We start from the raw sequence: 12,046 nt of genomic DNA, 5'->3' as shown, positions 1-12,046 counted from the left end.
CAGGTCTCAGCCTTTCCCCAGAAGGGAGATGCTCCAGGCCCTATCCATCTTTGTAGCCCATCACTCTCTCCAGTAGTTCCCTGTCTTTTTGAACCTGGGAGTCCACAACTGGACACAGTGCTCCAGATGTGGCCCCACCAGGGCAGAGCAGAGGGGGAGGATCACCTCCTGCACTCTGCTTAATTTCTGTAGCCTGTTGGATAAGCCTGTGTAAAGCATGAAATATACATATTACATATTTGCATATGTTAACACATTATTTTTACAAACTATCCTACAGTTTGGGTATCATATCTTTGGTGAGGCATGAATTTAACCAAGTAATGACCACTAGCTCCTCAGTAATTATCAAGATTTGGTATTTTTATGAAAATTGAGGTTGCTAAGCACATTGTGTCATTAGCTGGGTTGCAAGGAAGTAGTAAAGCTAACATTAGAGCTCTTTTTCTCCTTCTCTTTTCCAATCTATTTGCTCATACTGTGTACTTTCACATTAGATGTAACAGGAATGAATATTTTACAAGCAAATGAGTGGAATAGAGCCCGTTCATTTATTTTGCCCTACTGTCATCCGGCTTTGTGAGAATACACCCAGTGATTACCATGAATATTTTCATGAATTAAGCTGCAGTTTACAGCTGTTTCCTTTCTCTGTTCTCAGATTGATGTAAACAAATGAATGCTTTTTAAATTTTATTTCCACGGTCTTGATCCTGAAAACTTGTGTCCCAGTATATGCAGTAGTTCTACCTCCAACTAGAAGACTTATTTCATTTCTTATCAGATTTCTCTTCTGTGTTCAGGTGTAATTTTTGTGAAATCTGTTCTAGTGAAACTGCAGTCATCTATACATGCTTTTCGTAATTGTTTCTTCAAGTGGGAAAAGCTAATATTCCTTTTTTCCAAGGAAAACCATGATGTTATATTCTTGCTTAATTTCTTGGTTTAGGGATGCAGGGTTTGAAGAAAATCTGCCTCCAATAATGCAGAGTTTGGAAGTTCTTCATCTGGGCCATAACGGAATTACTGACATGGCCTACCTACAGCTTAGCAGGCTAAAAAACCTGAAGTTTCTATTTTTGCAGGGTAAGTGATGATAATTTTTCTTTACGTTAATTCGAGTGTTTTACAGTACTTCCCTTATGTCCAGTCTTACCTGTGTCTTGAATTTGTGGTGCTCTTCTCTGGTCTTGGCCCAATGAGAATGATGCCCTATCTTTAATTCTTACCATGGCTGTAAGCTCCCTCAGCTACTGAGCAACGAAATTTCACACATTTACTCTTGGTATATTAGGAAATTTTATCAGCCAAATTGAAGGACTTGAAGGTCTCCAGTTTCTGCAAGAGTTGGTGCTGGACCATAACCGCATTAAAAGAATTTCACAAGGCTCTCTTGCTGGACAGAGTGGTCTTCAGACGCTTGATCTAGAGAAAAACCACATACGAGAACTGAATGGTTTAAAGCCCTTGGTAAAATTACAGAAACTCTTTCTTCAATTCAACAGAATTCAGGTAGGTTATATTTTTGTTAATGCTGTAGATTCAATGGACTAAATGTTGTAGACTTCATTCAGACAAAAATCCCATTTTCTTCTATGGATTTGCCTCAGTAAAATTACCTGTATTTTCCCCCAAATATATACAGCAGCTGCAAGATTTCTGAGAACTCCTGACATAACAATTTTTTAACTTTAAAATTTTTTGTTAACATTTGGGCAGGAATTATCTGAATTAGAGAAGCTTCAAGTTATTCCTGGTCTCAAGGTGCTCTCACTGCATGGAAATCCAGTGAGTATGATGGTTGTCACTGCTACATGAAGGAGATATGTATTTCACCTTAAACACTAAGTATTTACCCTTTACAATTATTGAAACTATTTTTTTTTCTCTAAACAGATCATTCTACTATTATTGTTTCAAGTTTGAAAACTTAATAGAGTACACAATGGTTGTACTGACTGGTACCTGTCAGTGCAGCAGTGTGATCAGAAGACACTCATTCTTCAGCATATTCTTCATTGTGCTGCAAGATAAATTTAAAATGCATGTGTTTGCATGAGTGCATTGCAGAGATTATCTGCCTTTTCAATATTCCAAAGCAGGTCAGATCTGTGAAGAAAGGTCATAGAATGTTAAAGGATCTCTGAAACTTTAGATTTTGTTTTTAAAATGGCCCCATAGCAATCTTTTTTGCTGTCGAGCACATCACCCCTTGAAAAAGTCCTGAAAAGAAGTTTGAGGTTTCTTGTTTTCCAGACATGCTCCTGTTCTTCTGTGTAGAACTGTTGGTTTGCCTTTTTTTCTCTCTGAAAGCAAACTACTAGAACACAGTATAGAAAACTCTAGCCTTTCTGATTTTATGAATAGATAGCTTTGGGACAGAAGACAGATAACACTGCCACACTGTAGAACAGGATTCATTTCCAAAGTACATCTCAGTGGGGCCAAATGTATGAAGAAAATCTGTAGGATCTCAGCTTGATGTATTGAGCACTGCTGAGCTTTAAAGTAGCATCAAGCATAAATGGAAACAAAAATACATTTTTCATTCTTAGTTTGAGAACAAATGTGACTTTCTTCAGTTCTTCAACTTCAGTTGAAAATATAGGTCATGATGCTTGTTTTCTTAAGTAGGCTCTTGAAGATTAGACTGAAAGCTCAAGTTCTAAATGCTTAAGTATTTTTACCATATATCTGCACTTCGTGGTCTAAAGCAACAGCTTGAAACATATGGAAGAGAGAAGGTGAGAGTATATGCTGGAGAATAACACACATAGTGCAGTCATGGATTCTATTTTCAGTGGACAGCCTTCAAAGGGCTATATAGAGCAGTAAGTTAACTGGTTTCTGCAGTGGGTGATGAAAAGGCAGGAGCATGTCAAGCAAACTGAATGTCACCCAGTAATGGCCAGAATAGTTATATTCTTCTGAGGAAAAAAGCCAAACAAATTTCACTTGGGAAGTTGCTGTTCCAGAGTCTACTTTTTAGAATTTGAGATCTAGACTTTCCCTAAAGGAGACAGAGATGGTGATCTCAGCTCTCTTCTATGCAGTGTGGCATTAACGAGAAGTACTTCACAGGGTAGCAGTAGCAGTATCTGCCACTATGGTCCACGCTACAGATAGCATATAACCTTTTCTTTTCAATAACCTTTTTTATTAAAATAGAACACTATTGCTAGCACTTTCTGTCTCCAGCACAGCCTACATCTCAATGCCTCTTCTTAAAAAAGTGTAAAGCTGCTTCCTAGTAAGTTCTTTACAGGGAGCACAGTGCATTTGAATTCTTGTGTGTTCTGAAGGCTACGACAAGTTGCTGCGGTCCTGCCTACTATGATGGCAAAGGTACAAACATTCCCTCAGGTTGCAACTTTGCCAATGCAGTCATTGGTCGCTTGAAGTTGAAAACCATTGTTCAGAGATGTATGGTCATTTATACCCAGTTTGGATTCTGTTTCTAGGAGAGTAATGTTGGTCTGAGGTTTAGTTCAGACACTTAGTAATGTTGCTGAGGTACTATCAGATTGTCTTATTGGATGAGGACCCCATTTCTGAGTTAAATTATATTTTCTTTATACAGGTTTATCTCAAGAAGAACTACCGTTCATTGCTTGTCATCCAGCTGCCAGCACTACAAGTGTTAGATGGAATTGCAGTAAATGCAGAAGAGAGGGTAAAAGCTGAGTACCAGCACTTAGCAAGTTTATAGTAAATGTTACTTAAACTCTTAGGACAATATTCACATCACTTATTCTCCTGTAGATCTTGCCCTAAAATTGCCACTGACTATGAAACCAAAAGAAGGCGTGATGGCGGTTGGGCATCTGCTGCGACCATTGTCTGTCACACTGACCAGTGTTATTACTCGTTATTTTCTCGTGCTCACCCATCTGTCAGTCTGTCTGCATTCATTGGGTGTGCCTCATCTCCTTTTACAATACAAACACACTGGAACATAGATTTTTGGTAGGATTCACTGTTAGGTTGTCCAAATATAATAATAACAAAGCAGAGAGTCAGAGAGGAGGCTAGCTCAACACGTGTCTCCTACAAACAGAAGGTTCTTTGTCTCTGTGGTTCTCTTTATCACTACAACTCCGCTCACTGAAAGAGTTTGTTGTCAGCACAACTGATCTGTGTTTTCTATATCACAGCATGACATTTCTCTAGAGATTTGTTGGATGAACAGAACTCTTTCCTTGCAGCTCAAAAGACTGCAGTATTCATTTTAACCAGCCTTTTCCACAGAAGGATCAACTGAGAGTAATGAGATCTGGAGTCTGTTCCCACTCTGCTGTGCAAGGCAGTTCTCTCCATGTATCCATTTCATACTTACACAGCACAGAAACAATTCTTTTACACATTTGAAACACAACTATTAAGGATGCTGAGAAGCTTCAGTAAGACTGGATTTACTCTCATCACCCTGGCCAGCTTTTCCTCAAAACTCTTTGCGCAGTTTTTTATAGACAAGAAGCACAGCCAGTAGGCACCTACACCACAAAACTGTCCCACTCCAAATATCTTCTTCAGTTTGTTACTGCCAGAATACTCTCATCACACTCAACCAAGTCTAACCACACCTATCCTTTATTTAGCTCTTGTCAGAAATTTCTTGGCATTAATACATCATTTATAAATAGAACCTTTTAGCATGATACTGGTTTGGAGGTACTAGCAGAGTAAAAGCTATTACTTGATACTGATGTTAGTCACATCTTCACTATTTTGCCACATCTCAGCCTTAACGTTGGTAGTAGGTCACTGCTGAAACCAGGAAGGTTAAAATCCCCGTACACAGTTCTGTCTCAAAAATGAATCTGTCACAAGTGTGTTATCACAGATCTTTGAATGCTTACATTTACATCTTTGCTTGGAGTCTCAGGACCTTTGTAACTTCTTGTCCCAGAGAAACACATTTTCCCACTTAATGCCACAATGCTTATATACAAGAGTTCAAAGCACTTTTGGATTGAGTAATTTCATGTGTAAATGTTTTATTTCAAAACTGACCTGTACTTTTCATGGATATCACTTAAATAAAAACATGGCAGAATGAGCAAAGCAAGAGAAAGCAATAGGAGCAATGTGAAGACTATCTTTAGAGAAATCTCTGTTTTATGTTTAGGTTCAGTGAAGATGTTATATCTCATTAGCTGCAACAGAACTGAGCCATTTTCTCATTAGATCATTCAAGTGGAACAACACAAAAGATCTTTCATGTTTGTCAGTTGCATTTTAGTTGTGCTTTTTAAAGTGCTTGTTAGAAAGCAAGAATTGAAACCGTATGGCGTTGTTTAGGCTTAGAAAGCGCTCTTGATCTTAAGCTTCAAAAGAGATTTTCCCAGCAGAAACACTAGCACTTCCTTTAGTGCTATTTTAGGTAGACACCAGAACACTCTGTACATAATATTATTTTTTCTTTTCAAGCTATTGATTAAATCTCCTTTTAAAATGTTCACTGCTGAATTACAGATGATTTACAGAAGGGAATCAATTGCTGTTGCCATTCGGGTGTATACAGTCCCATCAAAATTAACACATTGGCATAGACTGGCATACAGTTGCTACAAGAATTGGTGACCACAAAGTGAGACTTGTGAACTACTGAATATATATATAGAACCTTCCAAAGGTAATTTTTTATCTGTTGCCCATGCCCTGTAATTGGTTTAAATTTGAACATGCATTATTTTCCATCTTACTAAAAACTTCAGGGCTTGATAGGTTTGCTATTCGAGTTCTTACAATTTAGTTTCAAGCATTTTGGTTTCATAGCCACAGATGCTTTTTCATGCGTACAGCTGGCATGGCTCCTGTGTTTACCTGAAAGCTTTTCTAGAAAGTGCAATACTGAAATCTTAACCTCACTACAGTAAATTTAGAAATAATTCTACAGTTCTTTATTCACAGAAAGTTGACCATGATGGTTTATGCTACTTCAAAACAACAGCAAAAGAAATTCTACTGTAAAGACCAAAATAATTAATCATTTCATCTCTCTTTTCTTTTTCTGGTGGAGGATTTCCAAGATGCAAACTCCACAAAGGACTCTGGATTTCCTGCACTGCCAGACAATTTTACAAGACGCACTCCCCTCAGGATCTCAACGGTGGATCTGAATGAAAGCATCAATCATTTATTTGATCTTACATTTGGTCATAAAGTTGAAGAGCCTCTACTGAATAAACCAAATAAAAGTAAGCATAAGCAAATAGGAATACGTTTCCCATTCCTGAACATTTAATGTGGTTTTACTCCCTCATAACTACATATTATATGGCCCATATAGAGCATTTTAGCATGGATACTTCTATTTTTCCTGAGGATCTTGCAAATTTCTCAAAGTTTCTGCAATCTGAGAGTTTCTAATAACCTTCCCAAAACTGGGAGAACTTGTGTTTTTTGGAGTGATACATCTGTGTCAGGTGTTCTTCACATTAGCATGGATCTTCAGATTCAGCCTGAATCATTGTCAGAAGAACTAATCTTCCAAAAGTGCTTCCAAAAGACTTGATGTTATTGCTTTTAATTTGTTAATCAATTTCAGTCTGTAAATGAGTTTTAACTATGCTAGGAAATGATGTCTCACTGATCTGGTTGGAAAATTACAAGCAGAAGAATGAGTGCCATTCCTGATGACTGATAGCTGGAGTGAGGCTGCGCAGGGAGAATATCCATCTGCATTTTGTGTTACAGGTGTGCCTGAGAATCCAGCAATTACAACACACAGTCTTCGAAGCAGCCACGTAAAAAGAGCTCTTAGGCAAGCCAAAGGAGCAACAACTAATCTTAGAAGCAGTTTGGTGCCTCACAGTGTTACTTCTCAAACCAGTCAACTGCGTAAGAACAACAGAGAAAATGTGGGCAGGTGAAAACTCTTACCAACTCTAAATACAGTGTATTTTTCTTTCCTTTCTTAAGAGGGGGTTAGGACCAAAGTACCTCTCTTCCTTCTTCATTTGACTGATGTACAAGATAACAATACTTTTTTCTACAAATGGTGCCAAGTTTTCTTTCTCTGATTCCAGATCCACCAAAAATGTGTTTAATCTCTTTCTTCTGATAAAATTTGCAATGCATCTGTCATGTTCCTAGGAGAACATCCTAGGAAACAATTAAAAATTATTTTAATGACTATTAAACAATGACTAAAACAATGACTATTAAAGGGAGTTCTGATAAAAATAAGCTTGTATCTACCAAATCCCTGTTTAATCCTGTTCTGCCACGAGCTCAAAACTTTGTTTTGTTTTGTATTTGTTACCCAGTTTTGTTTAGTAATTAAGAATATTAAGTATGGAAGCAGAAGTGCAAGAGTGAAGCTGTTACTGTGGTTAATTCTGTCTGAACATTGTTATGTAAACAGCAGTATCTTGCTGTTACTTGCTGCCAGCTGATGAAATGACACAGGTAGGTTACACCAGCATTTCTTAGTATATCAAACATTTATCCACTATAAGAAAGTGGACAGCTCTGGCACTAAGACACTTCTATCTTGATGATTAATATTTGCTGCCTAAAGAATCCCATCAAAGTCAGCTGTAAATGAGTGAGGTGACTCTTGATGTAACCAGTATGTGAGCTGTTTGTTTTTGGGTGGGTTTTTTTTGCAAGATTAGTCTCAAATGACATTTTTCTTAAGCATACTTAATATATTTTTATACTAAAAACTGTCATACAGGTCCTGTTTCTTCTTGCTAGAAAAAAAAAATCATTAGCTATATTTTGCCATTGAGAAAGAGAGAGCTAATTAAGGGCTTGTTCCCAGAGATGTTTGTCACACAACCATCTTCAGTTGGTTTTTGGATGGGCACAGACACAATAGGAGTAGTTTCCAAAGGAAAATGTATTTCAGTGAGCAATATGACCAAACCTCTAGAGGGAAACACTTTAAATAAACTTGATTTAATCAGGTAGTGCTGTGCTGACTCAGATGTTACAGATGAGAAGGCAGGTCAGAGGAAATGGTATTACAATGGCTGTTCCATGCAGTGCAGAATTCCCCCTAGCCTTGTTTGAAACTGGCGTCTCCATGACTGTATTCTACACTGAATGTGTACTTGCTAGGATCCTTCTGCAGGCACTTCTCTTTGCACTTCTCAGATAGGGTACATGAAATGCTGTAGCAAATACTGTATACTGATGTTTACTTAACTTTTATTTTTTTAATATTGATAAATCTTGCTTCAGCCCGCTGCCCTTTGTTCCATCAATATTCCAGGTACCTTGCAGACATGAGATCTTTTAGGATAGCTGATGTTCCCATAGGAATGTCATGCTAGTGAGCCACTGCACTGCAGAATTGCTTCATGAGCATTTTCCCATTCTTGGAGAGCTGGTTGCAAATGTTAAGGGAAAGCAGGTACAAAACAAGGAGCCTGAATCCCTGCTTAACATGCAAAACAACTTTATTTTACCATTGCAGTCTCCACTGCAGTTCCCTGCTTACAGCAGAACATCTGACTTGCTTAGCTTTCTGAACAGTAAAATCTCCCAGGCTTCTTTGTGTTGACTTTAAATATTATAGTTTTATATTTTGATAGAAGGCAAATTCCACCAAGGAGAGATTATAAAAGAAGATCATTTGGATGCAAATGAAAACACCTGTGTTTTAGAACTATTGCTTTTTATCCTTTGGTGGCAGAAAACAGGAGGCAGCCACTCCATCAGCTACTTGTAGATGAGAGTGAAAACAAGACAATACACTGTTATCTCGTGGGCTCTTTCAGCTCCCCCGTATTGGGTCGGTATTGTTTTTACATCATCACAACTGGAACGGAATTAAAAGCTTTCTCCATATCCACAGAAATCAACAAGATTTACAAATACTTGTACAGTAATGGGAGGTACTGCAGTAGACAGTAGAATCTTGGATCTGCATTTAGAGATTGGTCTCTGAGTTACTTCAGCCAACTTCTGGTTGTGCTTAAGAAACCCATTGTCCTGGGAGTGCACGACGGGACTGATATCATGTTCATATACAAACTGTAGGGGGTTTTTTGTTCGTTTGTTTGGGTTTTTTTAAGCCTCCATGGTTTTGAATTGCTCCTTTTTTTAAAGGAAATTAACCAAAAGCCTCTCCCAGCCAAAGTGGCCATAAAAGTCAATAGTAACCATGAAGATGTGAGAAGTTAGAGGAAATTCTTTTTCTTCAGTATTATTACACAGACTTGAGTGGTGCTGCAGTAGTGGCATTTTGTATTTCCATTTTAAGGCTGTCATTGTGAATGTATAATGAATGACATGAAATGGCAATTAAGTAATGAAATCATTTCATTCAGTGGAGCAAACAATTAAACACATGTAGAATGTCTGGATCCTGTGGGACTCAGAGATCTCTTTGTCTTGTTCTGTTCTAACTCACCCCAGTATAAATCTGGATTCAGTTTTCTGGATCTAGTTGCCAAGAAGTCTGAGTTCAGCAGTATTTCTGCAGATCTGCATTGGAGTAATGGAGCATAGTCTGTTCTCTCCATCTTTACTATGCAGAAGTGTTGTCTTCCAAGAGCTTCATGATCGTAATTACTGCTCAGTTTTTACTAAACTGCAAAAGTAGCATGGATTACATTATAATGGATTTTCTTGAAAAGGTGGGAAACTGTAAAAAAAAAAATTAATATGTATCAGATCAAGGATTATACTGGCAAATTTACTGTCTTGCTGTTCAGAAACAACATTTCAGTGATCTGAAGGAGCAGTTAGTGTCAGTTATACTTACAGGTACACGGCAGGCAGCAGCGCGAAGGCTGTTAACGGACCGTAGACATTCAGGTTGTGGTTGGATCCCCTGTCTGGCTGCCGTTTCCTTTGTCTCGTGTGTAGTTTGCAGGACAGCCACAAGGTGTCTTTGTCGTACCGCTGATTTTCTAGACCAGGGCGGCTAACATATGCGGCCAGTACTCAGCATAACGGAGACTCTCACTTCGTTTGGATTATGGCAGATTTGCACCTGAATAAGCCAAAGCTGTAGGTCCTATCCTTGCATTTTACAAGGCAAAAATAAATTATTGGTGGTGTTGCAGAACTCAGCAGGGCCTGTGAGGGCAGCACAGCCACCGAGTCAGACAGTTGTTGTTTTCTGTATAATTTGGAGCTCTGACTTCTTGGGTAATGGATCTGAGAGTGACTGGTTTATTTTTTGTGCAAACAACTTGCATCACCTTGCATCTGAAAGTCACTGCCTGAGAGCCAGAGGAAAGGAACAGCAGTGCTGTCAGGGAAAAACATTTCATACCCAGAGGAGTTCATCCCATAAGGTGAGCCAGCAGGAGAGAAGAGCACATGTGCAGCTAATGGAGATGGAGGAACAACTCAGAACAGGTGGTCTCCCACCAGTGAGCTGATTATAAAAGTACTGTGCTAAGGAAAACGAAGGTGCTCATGCAGATGTGGTGGTATCATAGCCTCGTGTTACTGATCTCTGTACAAGATCCATCTCAGCCTCACATCGGTAACAAATTTTAAGGCAAGACCTAACAGTTGCCTTAAGTGAGAGAAGTGGGAAGGAAAAGGATGAGAAAGAGCTCTTCTTGCTCTCTTCAGAGATCACTCAGTGCAGCTTTTTGCTCTTGTGCGCTCCGTGTAAATTCAAACCATATAGAAAAGCCCCTGTTTATTCCTGAACAAAAGTATCCTTTGGCATGCCACCTGCTTCCAAGATGGAGAGCGTTGTTCTGGCAGCCTGTTAGAGATGAACAGCTCTCCTTTATGTAGGCTGTAAAAGCACAACATGGTGAACATAAAATTAGAAATACATGTGTGTTCCCTCTAGCTTTACTTTGTTTTCATTGTCTGAACTAATCTATGTGCATAATATTCTTTTGAATTTCAATGCCTTTCAGGGATTTAAAATTTCACTTTTGTCTTTTGCCAGGGCATTTTTAAGTGCAGCACTTTATAATGGAGGCATAATTCTGGTTTTGGGGCTAACTGCTCTCCATTTAAAAACACTTTCAGGATCTCCTGGTTTAGAAAATATATATATATCCTTTTTGAGTAACAGTATATTTAGAGATGCAGAAGCACGGTAACTGTAGAGGGCACTCATGCTACAAAACTTTTAGAAGAGATGTCTATATGGGAGAAGCACAGGTTGGAGCAGTGAGAAATGTTTAACATTTATATTTGTCTCCCAAAATTGTGACATTTGATAACATTTTGTTTGCTTTTGATTCATGCTCCTTTGCACACAATGACCACTAGTAGTGGCAGAGGATGGCAAAGGGGATGCAGCAGGAGATAAAAGCCTTGAGACCACAATCCAATATCTGTTCATCTATAGCTTTAAACCTTATTATCTCTGGTTTTCTGGTGTAAAACTCATGGTTATTATGAGGTTCTCTCAATGATGTTGGAGTACACGGGATGATGGAGGCCCTCCTCACCCCCACTGACACATTATGTTCCTGGCAAGCAGCCCCACCACAGCCTTTGCTGTGAGAGACATTAGTGGGGTATCACCATGCTCACCAGGCAGATCCAGACGTCAGTGGTCACACAGCCCACAGACAATTCAGCAGGAAGGCTATAATTAGGTTGCTAACAAGGAAAGGGATAAACCTTCCAAGTAAAATCCCAGACAAGGATTTAAAGGCTCTCAGTAGTGACACACTCAGTTCTTTGGATGGATGTGCCCAGGATTGTCGGCATTTACTTGTCAGTCTCTTCTGTGGGAAGAATCCTGTACAGAAGAAAGCAAGCCTTCCCGAAGCATCTCTGCTGAGTCTCATACAGCAAGTTTACTTCCAGTAATGGGAACAGATTGCTTCTGCAAGCACCTTTAGTCAGTTTGGCCCAAAAAGCTGTAGTAGTGCTGCAGCAGAGCAGTTTTCATCCCATACATGCATTGAAATCAATTGGATGTTTTTTCCTGATAGAAAGATGTAGGAGTAGCCCTTAGTCCTTTCTGACTCTTGAGTCTAAAGAACAGTAAAGACTCTTTCACAGAAACACCATTTGCACCCAGGCTAGTTGCAAACATTCCCTGTAAAATACAAAATGAAAACTTAGAACCTGAAGAACACCAATCTGCTACAGAGGCCTC

General features: G+C 38.9%; 1 protein-coding gene across 1 annotated transcript in view; it reads left to right on the top strand.

Annotated features, from left to right (window-relative positions):
* Window positions 1-11,233, top strand: part of LRRC9 (leucine rich repeat containing 9) — a 47,752-nt gene extending 36,519 nt beyond the window's left edge. The window contains exons 27-32 of the mRNA XM_085225831.1: window positions 950-1,086; window positions 1,295-1,512; window positions 1,720-1,788; window positions 3,581-3,673; window positions 6,023-6,200; window positions 6,700-11,233. Of these exons, the coding sequence (XP_085081957.1) occupies window positions 950-1,086; window positions 1,295-1,512; window positions 1,720-1,788; window positions 3,581-3,673; window positions 6,023-6,200; window positions 6,700-6,875 (871 nt within the window). The 3' untranslated portion in view covers window positions 6,876-11,233. The remainder of the gene's footprint in view (window positions 1-949; window positions 1,087-1,294; window positions 1,513-1,719; window positions 1,789-3,580; window positions 3,674-6,022; window positions 6,201-6,699) is intronic.
* The last annotated feature ends 813 nt before the right edge of the window (window positions 11,234-12,046 follow it).

Source organism: Meleagris gallopavo, chromosome 5, assembly GCF_905368555.1.
Source record: "Meleagris gallopavo chromosome 5, MGAL_WU_HG_1.1, whole genome shotgun sequence".
Classification (NCBI taxonomy): Eukaryota; Metazoa; Chordata; class Aves; order Galliformes; family Phasianidae; genus Meleagris; species Meleagris gallopavo.
Note: the sequence above shows the minus strand (reverse complement) of the source record. Positions and strands in the feature narration are given on the sequence as shown.